The sequence below is a fragment of the Drosophila innubila genome (assembly GCF_004354385.1).
Source record: "Drosophila innubila isolate TH190305 chromosome 2R unlocalized genomic scaffold, UK_Dinn_1.0 1_C_2R, whole genome shotgun sequence".
NCBI classification, from domain to species: domain Eukaryota; kingdom Metazoa; phylum Arthropoda; class Insecta; order Diptera; family Drosophilidae; genus Drosophila; species Drosophila innubila.
The window spans coordinates 24,998,235-25,016,774 of record NW_022995374.1 but is presented as its reverse complement, the minus strand read 5'-3'; the positions used below and the strand labels follow the sequence as shown (position 1 = coordinate 25,016,774).

General features: G+C 34.2%; 1 protein-coding gene across 2 annotated transcripts; it reads left to right on the top strand.

Annotated features, from left to right (window-relative positions):
• LOC117784421 (glycine receptor subunit alpha-2) lies at positions 1-18,041 on the top strand. 2 transcript variants are annotated; one of them, XM_034622156.1, is made up of 9 exons: positions 1-62; positions 9,043-9,137; positions 12,361-12,460; positions 12,548-12,702; positions 16,597-16,752; positions 16,833-17,203; positions 17,278-17,394; positions 17,562-17,666; positions 17,794-18,041. In XM_034622156.1, the coding sequence occupies exons 1-9, from the start codon at positions 1-3 to the stop codon at positions 17,992-17,994; spliced, it is 1,362 nt and encodes a 453-aa protein (XP_034478047.1). In that variant the 3' UTR covers positions 17,995-18,041. The 2 variants fall into 2 exon arrangements, with proteins under 2 accessions (XP_034478047.1, XP_034478046.1); XM_034622155.1 differs by having other exon boundaries at positions 17,278-17,406.
• Positions 18,042-18,540: the final 499 nt, after the last annotated feature.

Sequence of the window (18,540 nt, the reverse complement as noted above, 5' to 3'; positions counted from 1 at the left end):
ATGCTGGGCAAATACAACACAAAAGCATTCATATCGCTTGGATTGACATTCTTATTGATGTGGTGAGTTCCTATTACAGCTGTTCCTCTCTAATCAAATTAACCCTCAGATCAAAGGAGTAATAATACTTACTGCATAAAGAAGATGAAAATTACTTTTAATCAGCATTCATTGTAAATTTGTTTTTTTTTTTTTATATGCAATTCGTTTTCTCAATACATTTCCCACCCCATTTCGATTAAATAAAATAATTGTTATTATTAGATTTATTTACAATCAAGTCTTCAACAAACCTCCAAAATGTTGGGGAAGTTTCGGACTATAGTGCAATATTTCCATTGGTTCACTTAAATAAATCAAATAAAAAGAAAGGCACGCCAATAATTTGATACCCTTGTAAGATTGATATATAATAATTATGATAATATCTCCAGAATAACAAACAAGTTTATACTATAACTTAAATTTTGATTCGATTTAACCAGTTTCGACAAATGTACAAGTGACTTGAGTGACTATTTTACTTAAAAACAAGCGGGGAAGGTCGAAATCCCGACCATAGGATACCCGTCACTTATTTCAATATATATAAAAGTACTTTAAATAAATTACTTGTATTACTTTGAAAACATTAAATCGCCATAGTGGCTTTTCTACTTGTCCGATTTTGATGAGATTCAGTGGAATAATTGATAATACTAATAGATAACGTTAACTATCACAAAATCGAAAATTATTAAAAACTGTGGGTGTGGTGGATTTTAGAACAAACTTTACCTGCGGGGGGTCTATAGAAATCTGTCTGCCAAATTAAGTTGCTCTGTCTCTTATGGTCTCTAAGATCTAGGCGCTTACACACACGGACAGACGGACGGACGGACAGACACACATGGCTATATCGACTCGGCTGTTGATCCTGATCAGGAAAAATATATATATATATATATATATATATATATATATATATATATATATATATATATAAATATATATGGGGTCGGAGATGCCTCCTTCTCGCTGTTACATACATTCCAACGAAGACAATATACCCTTTTACTTATTTTTTAAGTAACTGGTATAAAAAGATTAAAGGTATGTCATAAAGTCCTTTCAACGATACATGACACATATCTGTAGATTCTGTGGGCTGGAAACTGTGGGGTGTCAATTTCAGCGGACTTAAACGATATCACGCTGAGCTATTGGTTTTTTGAAAAAGTCGTACATTCCTAGATTTTTGACAAGGAATAAATCGTCGTCAACAAATCTTAGCCTTTTCAACGCTTTAATACAAACAAACAGACAGACAAAAAACTTTTCATCCAACTTTGGGAAGGCCACCAAAAGTTAAATTACACGGTGCTACAGTCAAAAAAGCTTCTGGGATGCGACATAGCGTAGGTTGTAGATATTGTTAATTGAAACATTGTGGCATACTATATTTTTTTGTTGCACATCGAAATTGTAAATTACGGTAAAAAAAACCTTTTTTTTGAGGTTGATGGAGTTAAGCAATCATATGTTTTAAACTTGAACAATCCGTGAAAATTTTCAAGTCCAAATTTAACATTATTAAGAAACGAGCTGGGAAAAGTTATATTGCGATATGTGATAATTTTGTTGACAAAAACAGGGGCGCCGACTATGCTGCAGTTGTAAACTGTTTTTTTATGGCGTACAATGACATGAACTGCAGCATGTCTATAGAAATCCATTATTTTAATTCCCATTTAAATTTCTTCCCAGTTATTCTGGACCAGTTCAGCAATAACAAACGATAGCTGCTCACCTAGTATGGATCGAGAAACTGATTATAATCAGTACTAAAAGTAAATTAAAAAAAAAATTAATAAAATAAAGTAGCTTGATATATATATTTTTTTTTAATTTTACAGTTCACTCTAAAAAAATTATTTGAAATTTACTATAATGTGCTCAACAATATTACAACAGTCGAAAGTGTAATAATGGCGCGCTCATCAACATATTGCGCAACATATAGTTTCCGAAAATATATTTTAACTTTGCTAATTATTGACCGATTTTAGAAAATGGGCACTCTTGTTACTCGTAAAAATGTGTTTTTTAATAAAAAACTAGTCGGCCGGTGCTACAGTCGAGCATACTCGACTGTCGGAGACCCCGTACTTACTATGGCAAAAACTAATAATGGAAAAAACTAAAAAATATTTAGTTAACTTAAATGCATATTCTATCATATTGGTTACAATGTCTCATAAAACATAAAACATTTTCATACTAAGACTTGATTTTCGCCCGATCGGTCCTATGACAGCTATATGATATAGTGGTCCGATTTGAACTTTGGACAGGATATATAAAACCAAGTCAAATGCATATTGTATCAGTTTGGTTACGATATCTCATAAAACAAAAAAGTTTTTCATACTAAAACTTGATTTTCCACCGATTGTTGGAGATTGCAATCATTTCAATTTTGCCTCTCGCACTTTTAGCCCCTTATTCTTCTTATTATGGAATTTTGATAGTAAAACTATACCTTTCGATCGGTGTATAGCTCGATTTGATCGTTCAGTCGTGACAAATTTTTCATTCTTGATGTATACGAGTATCTTGCTAGTCTCCGAAGAGAGCTTGCTGCTTTAGTTACTAGTAGTAAAAAAAACATTTCACTAGGTAACAATTTTGAACATTTTTAAATTATCGGGTGTCAAACCCACTTTTTTTATATATATGAGGCCCAGATATCGAAAAACAACGTTAATAGTTTTTCTATGATGTCGTTTTTTTTTGAATTTGAATTTTTTAATTTCTGTTTTTAAAATCTGTTTAAAAAAAGCTGTGAGTTTTTTGAAAGCTTATTAACATTAATATTTTAACCAAACTTACAAATTATCAGTCTTATATCGTCTTTTACAACCTGACAAAAATTTGGTTGGAATCGGAGTACTATAGCATATAGCTTCCATGGAAAAGATCGGTCGAAAATCAACCTTTATTTGGAAAATGGCTTGATAGGTAGGTTTTTTGATTCACTATACGAATGTCGAAAAATATTACTCAGAATACGAAAATTCGGAAAAAATATTAGGAAAACAAAATTAGGTATCCTATTTTAGGAATTTAAACTAGGAAATCAAATTAGGAATACTGTTATTAGGAATTAAATATTAGGAAAACAAAAATTAGGAATTACTAGTCGGCCGGTACTTAAAAAAAGTACAGGGGTCTCTTGATCAGCATCAATAGCCAAGTCGATATGGCAATGTCCGTCTGTCTGTCAGTCTGTCCGTCCGTCTGTATGAACACCTAGATCTCAGAAACTATAAGAGCTAGACACACCAAGCTTGGTATGTAGTTTCCTCTATATTGCAAGCAGATCAAGTTTGTTTCAGAATTTGGCAACGCCCCCTTTACCGCCTAAAAATTGACATAGAAAATTTCATATCCAAATTATAAGAACAATTTGAAGGCTAGTGACACTAAACTTGGTATGTAGACTCCTCTATATTGCAGGCAGATCAAGCTTGTTTCTTTTTACGATCAGACCACTATATCATATAGCGCCCATAGGAACAATCGGTCAAAAATCATGTTTTAGTATGAAAAACTTTTTTATTTTATGAGATATCATAACCAAACTTATACAATATGCACTTAAGTTAGTCTTAAACATCCTTACCGAAGTTGGTGCAATTTGGACTACTATATTATATAGCTGTCATAGGACCAATCAGGCGAAAATCAAGTCTTAGTATGAAAAACTTTATTGTTTTATGAGATATAACCAAACTGATACAATATGTATCTAATTTAGTTTTATATATCCTCACTAAAGTTGGTTAATATTGGATCACTATATCATATAGCGCCCATAGGAACAATCGGTCGAAATACAAGTTTTAGTATGAAAAACTTTTTTATTTTATGAGATATCATAACCAAACTTATAGAATATGCATTTAAGTTAGTCTTAAACATCCTTACCGAAGTTGGTTCAATTTGGACTACTATATCATATAGCTGTCATAGGACCAATCGGGCGAAAATCAAGTCTTAGTATGAAAAACTTTTTTGTTTTATGAGATATAACCAAACTTATAAAATGTGTATCTAATTTAGTTTTATATATCTTCACCTAAGTTGGTTCAAATCGGACCACTATATCACATAGCGCCCATAGGAACAATCAGTCGAAAATAAAGTTTTAATATAAAAAACTTTTTTGTTTTATGAGATATCATAACCAAACTTATGGAATATGCGTTTAAGTTAGTCATAAACATCCTTATCGAAGTTGGTTCAAATCGGACTACTATATCATATAGCTGTCGTAGGACCGATCGGGCGAAAATCAAGTCTTAGTATGAAAAACTTTATTGTTTTATGAGATATAACCAAACTGATACAATATGTATCTAATTTAGTTTTATATATCCTCACTAAAGTTGGTTAATATTGGATCACTATATCATATAGCGCCCATAGGAACAATCGGTCGAAATACAAGTTTTAGTATGAAAAACTTTTTTATTTTATGAGATATCATAACCAAACTTATAGAATATGCATTTAAGTTAGTCTTAAACATCCTTACCGAAGTTGGTTCAATTTGGACTACTATATCATATAGCTGTCATAGGACCAATCGGGCGAAAATCAAGTCTTAGTATGAAAAACTTTTTTGTTTTATGAGATATAACCAAACTTATAAAATGTGTATCTAATTTAGTTTTATATATCTTCACCTAAGTTGGTTCAAATCGGACCACTATATCACATAGCGCCTATAGGAACAATCAGTCGAAAATAAAGTTTTAATATAAAAAACTTTTTTGTTTTATGAGATATCATAACCAAACTTATGGAATATGCATTTAAGTTAGTCTTAAACATCCTTATCGAAGTTGGTTCAAAACGGACTACTATATCATATAGCTGTCATAGGACCGATCGGGCGAAAATCAAGTCTTAGTATGAAAAACTTTTTTGTTTTACGAGATATCATAACCAAACTTATACAACATGTATTTAACTTTGTCGAAAATGTAATACAGCGCTTTGCAAGGGCGTCAAGTGAGCAGAATATTTTTGAATTTTGAATAGTCTTAGGTTTTTCCATAGTGAGGTCTTCGACAGTCGAGATTGCTCGATTTTAGCTCCGTCCATCTAGTTTTTTCTATTTTTTTTGTAATTCCTTAAAAAAGGTTAAGAATTTGTCATCTTTCCATGGATTTCAATGATTAATATAAGAAATGTTTATTGTTTTCCTAGAGTTTAAAAATCAAAAAATCGTAGAAAGGAAAATAAAGGTTTTATATTCCTTACTCAAAAAATAATAGGTGTAAAACTATAGGCTTAAATTTAAGACTGTGTATGAATGAGTTACAGATTAGCTCTTAGTAGAGCTTTTGCATATCGGGTTTGGCAGTCTTATGAAATTATGAAATGTGCGCCTTTAGGCTATAGTCGAAATTCCCACCATAGGACACCCGTTACAAAAATTTAAAACAAACTTGACCTGCGTGGGGTCTATAGAAATCTGTGTGCCAAATTTATTTGCTCTGAAACATTATTCTTTGAATAGTTGCGACTAATTTGTTGACCCAGGCTGCAGCAGTAACATCCATAAATATACAGGGAATGCTATAAGAGAACAACAGCATTAAATAAGATCTGAAATTCCGAACTTAAATAAATAAAATAAAGAATTAATCTTTATACCCACAGAAACTACTGTTTCTAAGATCGACAATCTATTGGATATAAAAGGTCGACAATCAACAGGTTCCTTCTTCGCAAATGCTAATTTTTGTAACCAAAATTTTAAGTGCTTCGCCTCAGAAGGTAATCACTGCGGACGGCAGTTCGCGTTAGTAAAGAAAGAAGCTTAAGGGTTCGAAAGGCGACAAACAATATATACAGCTAAGTTGGAAAATTTGCTACGACTGTCCGATCAGATCGAGCTATATACCGATCGAAAGGTTTAGTCCTAACTTACAAAATGGCTAAAACTTTTTCTAACCAACCTGGGTCATGAGATACGGGGGTGTAAGCGGGAAGGGACAAATTTAAATGATTGCAGCTAATGGGGCTGTTAGGGCCTAAATCACCCAAACAGTTCCGATAGTAAAAGAAAATAAATTTGAAAATTTTAGTGGAAAAAAATTAGTTAGTTGTTTGTCTGTTTGTATCAAAGCGCTAAAGAAGCTTAAATGTAATGATGGGGATTTATTCCTTTTCGAAAATCTAGAAATGTTTGTTCTACGCCTTATTGAAAAAAACCGCTAGTTTAGCGGGAAAACGCTAAATCCCGGTAAAATTGAAACCTCATCAGTTTCCAAACCATAGACTCTACAGATATGTTCTATATATCATTAGAAAGGTGTGTTTGAGGGCGAGCAAAATTCAGTTTAATCTAAAAGCTTTAAATAAAAATATAAAATAATAAAAAAAAAAGCGAAAAGCTCACCCTTTTTGCTCACAGTGCACAATGCCAATTTTCGCTTTTTTTTATTTTATATTTTTATTTAAAGCTTTTAGATTAAACTGAATTTTCACAGGCTAGAGTAGATTTTTATTTACCTAGCAACTGCTTTAAAGTACTCTACTTAAAATATCTGTGCCAAGTTTAAACCAAAAATGTTAACATAGAAAAACAAAGAAAGATGGGTAAAATCACTGCGGACGCCAGTTCGCGTTAGTGAAGAAATCAGCATAAAGGGTTCGAAAGGCGACTAGCAATATATACAGCTTACAATGAAAATTTGCTACGACTGTCCGATCAGATCGAGTTATATACCGGTCGAAAGTTTTAGTCCTAACTTACAAAATGGCGTACTAAAACTTATGCTAACTCTTCTGGTTCATGAGATAAAGGGGTGTAAGTGGGAAGGGAAAAATGAGGCCGTTATGGCCTAACTTACAAAATGGCGTACTAAAACTTATGCTAACTCTTCTGGTTCATGAGATAAAGGGGTGTAAGTGGGAAGGGAAAAATGAGGCCGTTATGGCCTTTTGGTAAAATTTAATTAAAAATACGCGTCGATTGATAATACGATCACCCAAATCCGATAACTCGTTTTAAAGATAAATAAATTTGAAAATTTTAGTGGACTTCTCAAAATTAAATGAAAAGTTAGTTTTTTTGTTTGTTTGTTTGTCTGTTTGCATCAATGCGCTAAAAAAGCTTAGATGTAATGATAGGGGTTTTTTTCCTTTTTGAAAATCTAGAAATGTTTGTTCTACGACTATTTGAAAAAATACGCTTAGCGGGAAAACGCTAAATCCCGCTAAAATTAAACAGTTTTTAAATAAAAATATAATTTAATAAAAAAAAACGAAAATTGGCATTCGGCACCGTGCAAAAAGTATTTTTTATGTACAAAGAAGCTCAACCTTTTTAATTAATTATTAATTTATATTTAGACCCCGTACTTAAAAAAAGTACAGGGGTCTATTGGGTTTTTTTTAACGAATATGTGCGTAACAGGCAGAAGGAGGCGTGGCAGACCCTATAAAGTATATATATTCTTGATCAGCATCAACAGCCGAGTCGATATAGCAATGTCCGTCTGTCTGTCTATCTGTCCGTCTGTATGAGCGCCTAGATCTCAGAGACTATAAGAGATAGAGACAGCAAACTTGGTATGTAGGTTCCTCTATATTGCAAGCAGATAAAGTTTGTTTCAAAATTCGGCCAAGCCCCTTTATCGCCCACAAATCAAAAAAAAAATTCATATCCAAATTATAAGAACAATCTAAAAGCTAGTGACACCAAATTTGGTATGTAGACTCCTCTATCTTGCAGGCAGGTCAAGTTTTTTTTTTTTGAATCGGACCACTATATCATATAGCGCCTATAGGAACAATAGGTCAAAAATCAAGCTTTAGTATGAAAAACTTTTTTGTTTTATGAGATATCTAAAGCAAACTGATACAATAATCATAGGACTTGGTTTTATATATCCTGTCCAAAGTTGGTTCAAATTGGTCAACTATATCATATAGCTGTCATAGGACCGATCGGGTATAATTTAAGTCTTAGTATAAAAAAATTTTTTGTTTTATAAGATATCGTAACCAAACTGATAGAATTATTATACATACATTATTAGTTTTTGCCATAGTAAGTACGGGGTCTCCGACAGTCGAGTATGCTCGACTGTAGCACCGGCCAACTAGTTTTATTTAAAAACTGTTTAATTTTAGCGGGATTTAGCGTTTTCCGTATTTTTTCAAAAAAATTAAAATTTTTATATTAAACTGAATTTTGTTCGTCACAAAATTGGATATCAGAAATTTTGGGGCTAGAAATTGCTTTCGTCACTAGACTTTTACCTCGTGTACAGGCTTTTTTGTGGGATCTACATATTACCCATATGTATATGTGGCTCTGACGTACTTCTAAATCCGATTCTGTTTGAAATTCAGCGGAAACGGAAATCCGTTTTAGCAAGTAACGAACGACTTGATTGATTTTTATAGTTAGGGATCCACTCTCCCAAAATGGGTTGTGTCCCAGTGTCATTCCATGTTTGGTGGCATTTTCTCCCAGTTCTAATACAAATCATTAAACGTCACAGTTACTAAATTGCAAATGCGCCATTTTGTTTCGACATTGCGGAGGAGCACTAGCATAACCTTTACATTATACCAAGCTAATTCAAGTATTGGCAAGCTATTAGACAAACCCAGGCAAGGTCAAATCGAATCACAGAAATGAGGTACCAGCACGAATATTTGCTAACTTTAAGCTTGTCTCAGTGGCTGTCAGGTAAAAAAATGAATTTTGCATGTATGAAATGTATGAAATATACTCACAACCAAACAAACTGAGACACGAAGTAAGTTAATTCCAGTTCAGACTTAAATTGACAAAGTTTATACAACAACACACAATAGTTGCATGTGCCCCTGATGACTAAACTAAGCCTCTATCATAAGCCATCAACTATCGACCATATATTTCACGTCCAACTTGCACATGTGAAATGTATTTGCTATTGCTATTATATAGAGTATTATATCCGTTTGGCTTGTTTTTTTGGCCATTTTCAGGATTAGTGAGGCCACGGACACCCACATGAACTACAACTACAACTATAACTACACAACGAAGCCCCGAGTGGTTCTTCCGCCTAATTATGTCAAGGGTAAGTGTGCAATATTTGTGTACTTGGCCGAGTCTCTAGAACTGCATTTCGACTGATTTTTTTCTATTTAATATTCGCTTTGTTTTTCTTTGTTTTCTTTTTATTTTTTCTTTGGTATCTCAATCAAGTTTCATTACCTTTTTCCCCTCATTTTTCTACGGTTGTAAGTTAATTGCATGGACTTTTTAGGATTTGGTTTATTGCCATTGTTGGAGTTGGAACGTTGCGTGCGGCATTTATCGTGACGCAGCCAATTTCAGGGTCTTCCACCATGTAACCCCGCTTTCGGTTTTGGCTGGAATATATTCGCTTAATTTCTGTAATTACTACTTATGTAGATGTATGTCATTTCATAGTGTATATGCCGTAATATATAACTGTCCTCGACAAAGACCGACGTTAGAGCCTTTGGTATCGATTAATCTGAATTATAAGAATTCAATTATTTATTTGGCCATACTTTTGATATAGAAATTCATTGTTATTATTATCCATAGTTAATCTTGAAACTTTATGGGCCGATATCACTGCGGACGACAGTTCGCGTTAGTGACGAAAGCAGCACGTAGGGTTCGAAAGGCGACTAACAATATATACAGCTAAGTTGGAAAATTCGCTACGACTGTCCGATCAGATCGAGTTATATACCGATCGAAAGTTTAGGTCCTAACTTACAAAATGGCACATAAAACTTTTTCTAATTCATATGGGTCATGAGATACGGGGGTGTAAATGGGGGGGAAAAAATTTATTTGATCACAGCTTATGGAGCCGTTGGGGCTTTTTGGTAAAAATTTTATTTTTTAAAAATTTTTATCAAAAATACTCGTCGATTGATACCTCGATGATGCACATCCGCCAACTGGTTCAAAGGATAACTAAATTTGAAATTTTAAGTGGTCATCTCAAAATGAAATGAAAAGTCAGTTTGTCTGTCTGTTTGTCTGTTTGTATCAAAGCGCTAAAAAAAGCTTAGATGTAATGATGGGGATTTATTCCCTTTCGAAAATATAGAAATGTTTGTTCTACGACTTTTTGAAAAAAACGCTAGCTTAGCGGGAAAACGCTAAATCCCGGTAAAATTGAAACCTCAACAGTTTCCAAACCATAAAAGCTACCGATATGTTCTATATATCATTGGAAAGGTGGGCTTTGAGGGCTTTTATGCGTACCTTTAAACTTTTTTTCTTAAGTACTCAGGTAACATTTTACAGGTGATGTAATGTTTTTAGGCTTACATTTGTGCGATTTCTGACATAACGGCTCTAACGATTTTAATATGTTGTAATACGTAAAATATAATACGTTTTTTGGTATATGAAACATAAATTTTGGTTGAGGGATTTGGAAGATATTACCTGTTAAGTGAATAAATACATTTTTCTATCGGTCGAAAATCACGTTTTAGTACGAAAAACTTTTTGTTTTTATGAGAAATCTTAACCAAACTAATACAATATGCATTTTACTTGGTTTTATATATCCTGACCAAAGTTGGTTCAAATCGGACCACTATATCATGTAGCTGTCATAGGCCCGATTGGTCCAATATTAAGTCTTAGTATGAACAACTTTTTTTTTACGAGATATCGTAACCAAACTAATATGCATTTAAGTTAGACTTATATATCCTGACCAAAGTTGGTTCTAATCGAACCACTATATCATATAGCTGTCATAGGACCGATCGGGCGAAATCCAAGTAAGTACGGGGTCTCCGACAGTAGAGTATGCTGGGCTGTAGCAACGCGAGCAAAGCGAGCAGGGGGCGGTGCCCCTAGTTTTTCTTTATATTTAAAGAAAAATTTTTTTTAAATTATGAAATACGTTCAACAACTAAATTTATATATTTTACTATTCGCCTGCATTAATTATTAAGTTACAATGTCAAAAGCAAAAGCAATTGCAAAAACTTCTGATATCCCAATTTTCGCTTTTTTTTTATGAATTTATATTTTTTCTTAAAATTTTTAGATTAAACTGAATTTTGTCACAAAATTGGATATCAGAAATTTTGGGGCTAGAAATTGCTTTTGTCACTAGACTTTTACCTCGTGTAGAGGTTTTTTTTTGTGGGATTTCATATATTCTTAAAGTGTTTGAAAGCCTTTCATTGTATAGAGATGTTTGTTTGCAAAAGTGTTTCTAAAGCAATTTTTTCAATCTATCTACAAACCTATACATCACGTTAAATTGAGAATGAAAAAAATGTTCAAAATGCGAGATCGTTGTTCTTTAAAGCAGAACTTGGTCTTATTTTAAATGTTTTCAAAACCAATATGTGTTTTCTTAATCTAAGAATTTTATGTTCTCGACGCGTTTTTTAGACCAAAATTCGTAGCTTTGAGACTAAAATCTTGATTTTGGAACATTTTTATATCAGTGTACATATCTGCTATAACTGTTAATTTTAAACTTATAGAATATAGTAAATCCTAAATGAGATTAACAACTTCACATAGTATCGGTAATATAACAGGTAATTATGGAAGAGCAACGCCTTAGTTTTCATCGATTTTTACTGTTTACCGTTTACAGCCTATACAGTCTGTCCATGAACTTGAAGAACGACTGATGACCAAAATTGTTAGACCATTCTTAACCACATTCACACCCAGTCTGACTAGGTGTATTACCTGTGTGTTTGTTGTGTAAATGAATTTGCGCACGATATTTATTTTCATTTATTATTCTAAGTTACTGAAGTAAACTGTTGGCACCTCCTTAATACTAAACTGACGGGTATGCTAGAATAGTATAATAATAAAACGATTCACTCGCAACACCATGACTGAAATAACTTTAAGCTAAAGGGGGTATTTTCAAACCCTTTTTCATAAATATCACCTTCCTTCAAATTAAAAACAAGTGGGAAAGGCAATAGTCGAGATCCCGACCATAGGATACCCGTTACTTATTTCAATATATATAGAAGTACTTTAAAGAAATTACTTGTATTACTTTGCGATTCAGTGGGATAATAGATACTAATAGACAACGTTAATTACCACAAAAAACGAATAATCTTAAAAATTGTGGGTGTGGTAGTTTTTCGCGATATATATACTTTATGGGGTCAGAGATGCCTTCTTCTCCCTGTTACATACATTCCAACGAACACAATATACCCTTTTACTTATTTTTTAAGTAACGGGTATAAAATTTACTGAATTGTGTGAAAAAATAAAGTTTAAAATTTTCTGACGTACACGTTTATTTACAGAAATGCGCCCACCTTCTAGGAAGGGCTCCCCAGTGATAGTAGATTTTAGCATATTTGTTGTAGATATTAACTCAATCAATGTAGAGGATATGGACTTTAGGTAAGTGTCATTTAGCACTCCTTCCAATGTCTTTAGAGAACAATGATAATGTAGCCAGTTATTCAGTCATTGTATATTCATTTACAGAGTTGACATGTTTATACATCAACGTTGGATGGAATCCCGACTGGAAATATCTGATGACATATTCGAAGAGGGAGACGACTATGTCACACTACTTCCAGAATTTTTCGACAATCTCTGGCAGCCGGATCCGTATTTTCTTAATTCGAAAATTGCCGGTAAGTTTAGTATTTGAAGTTAATATGTGATAGCGTACCCGTGTGCTGTCCCAATTATAATTTATATATAAATAGTGAAGTGAGTGCATATGGGCTGGGATTTGATAGGTGCATTCCTAAAACTTTTAATTACATATATGTCACTGATTAGAAAAGTCTGTAATGCACTCTTCACTTATCTACGCATTTAATTTGTGTATAATAATATGGTGTTTTTTTTTTACTTTTGATTTTCATTGTTTGAAATATTTTCAAATACAACAAAAAATCAAATAAACAATGCAAACTTCTACTAGGATTTGGAAGTCCATATATTGCCTCAACTTCTCTGCTACGCTATAAGGATGAAAGAGAATCTAAAAACTTTCATCTAAACAAAACTTTAAGTATACCTACTAACAAAACTAGAATGTGTTTTTGTGTTCAAAAATCAAATCAAAAATAAAAGAGATCACAAATTATCTCATACACAATCAGATTGATAAAATACTTATCCGAAGACACTAACTTCGGCATGCCGAACATTAAATACCCTTGCAGACCAAAATATTCCCATGGCTTCAATTTCAGTACAGATAACGTTGTTCGAATATTCAATTTAATAAAATCAATGAATAATCCAATTTTAAAAAGAAATATCTGCAAGGCTATATTAATATTTCCACATGCTTCTGTATCATACTATTCTTATTTGGATCTCATTTCAACAAAAAAAAATAAAAATAAGCATTGTTCTTGCAATCATTCGTACTTATTGCTGTAAAGACGTCCATTATAAGATAACTTATATCACTTACATCGCAATAATAATTAAAACCAATGCTCACACGATCGGGCTTTAATTTTTTGCAATTCACATCAATGTTTACAACAAAAAAACACAGTCAAGATTTGTTTTAGCAGTTAAAAATTGCATTTTTTTAATTTGGTTCGCAAAATTTTGAGAATTTCACACACAACTTAATAGGTATCTCAATCGCATGCGGGAACCCCGTGACGTATAGTTTTACTGTTGTTCTCTAGTCAATTTAACCCGAATCAATTCCAATTTTTAAATCATGAGAATGAATTATGATTTGATAACTGGTAGTCTACTAGGTTTCTTGGTACTTTTGCAACTTTTTTATAGCATTATATGTAATGCTTTGAGAAGTCCATTTAAGTATTATTATATTGTTTGCCGGTGAACCAACATTTAACTATTAATAACTAGACTGCAAATCGGTTCTTAACCGAACCTCGCTGAACCGGTTCGGTTCTGGCTTTTAAGCAATTAGAACTGGATCATGAATCGAACATTTGATGTTATATACTCCTTGAAAAAAAACTTTTTTTGCACAAATTTGAACCAAGATTCGAACCAAACCTTGCGTTTATTAGGTATATAAACTGGTTTGCGAACCGAACCTAAGTCCTGCTCTATGGTTCGAACCGAACCTTTACCAAAATTTTGGTGGTTTGCATCCTTGATTAATAGCTACTTATATAATAACTATACCATAGATTATTATCTTTTTGGTTTCTTTAACGATCGACACAAAATTTTGAGGAAACTTCCGCTTAATGTACGTGTTCCATATAACAAATATAAACTTAAAATAATTTTACGAATAAAGTTCCGACTCCTTTGAAAAAGGTTATTAATTAATTCGAGCTAAAATTATAAATAGGACCATTGTCAGCTGCTGAGCAAAGGTTTAGCCATTATAAGAGTGTCTAAAAAGCATTTTGTGTGTGTTGACTTTGGATAGTTTGTAGTTCATATCATGCATAGTTAGATCTCTTTGTTTTAGCAAAACAAGTTTCTATTATAACTATTTAAGCCTTGGCTGCAACTAAAATATCACCAACAAAGTTCTAAATCTGATATGTGGACTGATTCGTCCTGTTTCCCTTCACAACGTCCTTAAAACAGAATGATTGCAGGTGCGAGTTAGCTATTAATCGCACGCTGACCAAATTGTTTGGGTCGATTTCAAAGTCACGGCCAACTAGAGCTGGTTCGAGTGTTTTTTTAGTCCTGCATTAGTCCATTAGTTTGTTATACTTACCACCCTATTGGCAAGCCATAGTCCAAAGACCATAGTGTCCATAGTATTGTTGAAAATGTGCAGTTGCATGTAGTGCGATAAGATCTCGGCTCGTTTTCATGGTTTATGTTATGGTTGAGTGTTTGTCCTACCAAAGTCAACGCCCACGAAAATCGATTTATACCTCTACCCAAAAAAAAAGGAAAGATTTAGCATTTAACTAACTATATTTTAAAAATATAATCACACAGAATTTAAGCGATTAAGTAAAACACTTAACGCCCATTAATTGGCAAATCCGAATCTATGAAATCTCGAATTCTGTATCTTGTGAGATGGGGTTTTATGGGTAAATAGTAATACGTAGGTTGCCCTAAAAGTTTCCGGAATATCATAGAAAAAACACAAATTTAATCGAAAAAATCACTTTATTGTATTTCAAAATATTCGCCTTCAAGATCAATACACTTTTGCATGCGAATAAACCAGTCATCAAACGTTTATTCCACTCCGAAGTCGGTATGTCAGAAACATGAATGGTCAAATTATGCGGGATCCAACGACTGCAAATCTTTTTCACGCCTAAATGTTCATGTAAGATCGTTTGTATTTGACTTTTGCCAATGCCCATTGTTGCCTCTATCTCACGGTATGTCACATGCCGATCTGCCTCAATCATTTCTCTCACAGCATCGATGTTTGCTGGAACAACAGCAGTTGATGGACGACCTTCACGCTTGAATTCTGAAAACCAATCATATACGGTGGTTTTGGATGGTGCTTCATCACCAAAAGCAGAATGAAGCCGATCGATGCACTGCTTTTGAGTAAGGCCACATTTAAAATCGTAAAAAATCATCGCACGAAAGTTTTCACGAGAAATTTCCATTTTTTCTCAAAATTGATTTTTTTTTTTAAAACGCTGTAAAAACGAAACTACTTGACGAATTTCTGATCTGTCAATGGTGTTTACCTTAAAAGATGTCAAACTTTACGAAAATAATAATGACGTCGCTTGCAAATGCCCCCTAGTGGTCGATTCCGGAAACTTTTAGGGTTACCTTCGTATACTATCCGATTCGAAATTTTATCCTTGTAGAGTCTTGCGAGTTGGTTCGAGAAAAATTAATGCTAGATTAAAATATTAAAATTTTATTTTTTAATTTTTGATAAATTTCACAATTTTGATTAGTTCTCAGTTTGTTTAAGGCAATCCTTTTATTGCTGTCTTTGGTGAGCTATGGAATTCCTCACATTAAAGGATGATTGCATTACATACATTCCAACGGATACACTTTTTTCTTAAAAAAATGTTAGGCAACGGGTATAAATATAATCGAATCACCATTTTCAAACGGTGGGAATATAATAGTTAGCTTAATTGAATAGATCCTTCTCTCTAAAATTTAGGAGTTTTGCAACCTCAATTACAATACTGTAATCAATAGATCCAGAAGGGAAGAGACAATACGGTTCGTAGGGAAAGGAATATTTTTCTACTTGTGGATAGATAATTGCAGCTCATTCATATTCGTAGCACACTGAAAAAAAAAAACGCAACACCCGATCCGAGTCATACGCTTATATAGTGCTACATATATACATACATACATAGATGATATACATATATATATATATATATGTATATATACTTCATAATGAAGGAGAAGGCACATGCAAACACTGAAGGCACAACGCATACTCGTACATTTCAGTAGTCACTAGCAAATATCAGTTAAGATCAGATAAGATCAGGTCAGATCAGATCTGATCAGACAATGAGTGCTTACCAATGCCATAGTTCTAATCGAAACCACTTTGTTCCGCATCTCTGCAACGTCTTTTCGATGTCTTCTCGTTGTAGAAATAGCTACCCTGACGCACAAGTTCACATCGGTGACGCTCTATAAGAATAAGACGGTCCGATATGCGGCTCGGATGCATGCGATAATTGCCTGCCAGATGGAGTTCCAGCTTTATCCAATGGATATCCAAGTGTGTCCTATATATATTGAGAGTTGTAAGTAGCATTTACTCATATAATCTGCTCGTAAATACTTATCTTAATCACATCTCAACTAAAAACGTACTTGGTTAAAGTTTCGTCCAATAACCAGAAGGTGAAGCTACGTTGGTCCGATTCGGGAGTAACGCTCAATCCAGAATTAAAGCTGCTGCAATACAATCTCGGCCAGCCATTGGAGCTGGAGGAGAGTGATGGTTATATGCCCGAGAAGGTGGGAAATTTCTCCCGTCTCACCGTCTATTTTCGATTCGAGCGACAAATCGGACATCATCTGATACAGACATTTGCCCCATCCTCGCTGGTGGTCATGTTGTCGTGGTTCAGCTTTTGGCTCGGCCTGGATGCCATCCCTGGACGGGTTACACTCCTGGTCACCTGCATGCTAACCCTAGTGACAATGTTCACGGGTCTTCGGGCGGACATACCACCCGTTGCGTATGTTAAGGCAAATACCTCGATCCCAAACTGCCCAGACAAACGTGGAACAATAACCCAACTAATCGTCTTCCATCTTGACAGGCGCTTGACCTATGGATGGCCGGATGTATGGTGTCCGTGTTCGCTGCCTTGGCCGAATTTGTCGTCGTCAAAGTGTTGGACGTGCAGTACCAGTACCAGGTAAACCGAATACCAAAGGTACTGCCCATGGTAAGCGCATGTCTGTGTTCCGCTTTAATAAATAAAGACATTTCTTTATCATTTCAAACCTCAACCCCAACTCCAAACCCAAAACCAAAACCAACCCCTATCCCAATCACGACCCCAATACAAACCTAATCCTCATCCTTGTCTTTGGTGTGCAGCGCATAAGCAATATGGAGAAAGGTCAATGTGCAACTGTGGCGAGCTGGGAGGGCGGGGCCGTTCGGTCACGAAAGGCCACACAAACTCCAACGACGCCGGGCCAGGTGAGTTGCCTTGGCACACATCGCAACCGCAACTATCGATGTGTTCCGTGTGGGCAAATCGATGCGTATTAGCGAATTGGCCAAAGATTGACTTATTCCGAATTCCCTTCTGATCATCATCACACAGACATCCCTGCAGGGCAACGGAGGACCGCCGAAGCCTGCCCGTCGTCAGAGTCTTCTGTCCGTGGCTTGGACGGACACGGATACGGGAGTTGAAAAGATCATGTGGCGAGAGATTGATAAAGTATCGCGAGCCGTCTTTCCCATACTTTTCTTTGTCTTTGTGCTCCTCTATTGGCCCATATTGCTGATGAAGTCATCCTAGGATTTGGGGAGTTCCAGAAATCACATTTCTGGACTCCGTTAAAAAAACAAATGGAATGGAACTCAATTCCAATGACTAAACGACTCAATGACACAAGGACACACACTGCAATACGTTTAATTCTTTAACTATCGAACTTATCTATTGCTACGAGTATAAATCATAATCCAAGTATTATGAGGTAACTATAGTTTCCTGAGCTAATCCTTCTTTATGCTAATCTTAGAAATTGAAAGCCTTAAAATAATTTTGCTCATTGATAGAATATTTAATTGGAGCTGTTTTTTAATTGGCATACTCATAGCACCTACAAATATAAGCCTTGATCGATATAAAGTACCTCAGAAACGAATCTTACAAATCGTACAAATGGATGACTAAATATATGATTGCCATACCTAATGAGTACTGCACACGTGTCAGATATCTGGCCATATACTTACAAATAGAAATGAAGAGATATTATAACATTCTATACCCTGTACCAATTAATAGTGGATAAAAAGTTTTGTGAAAATGTATCAATATATTACTTATGACATATTT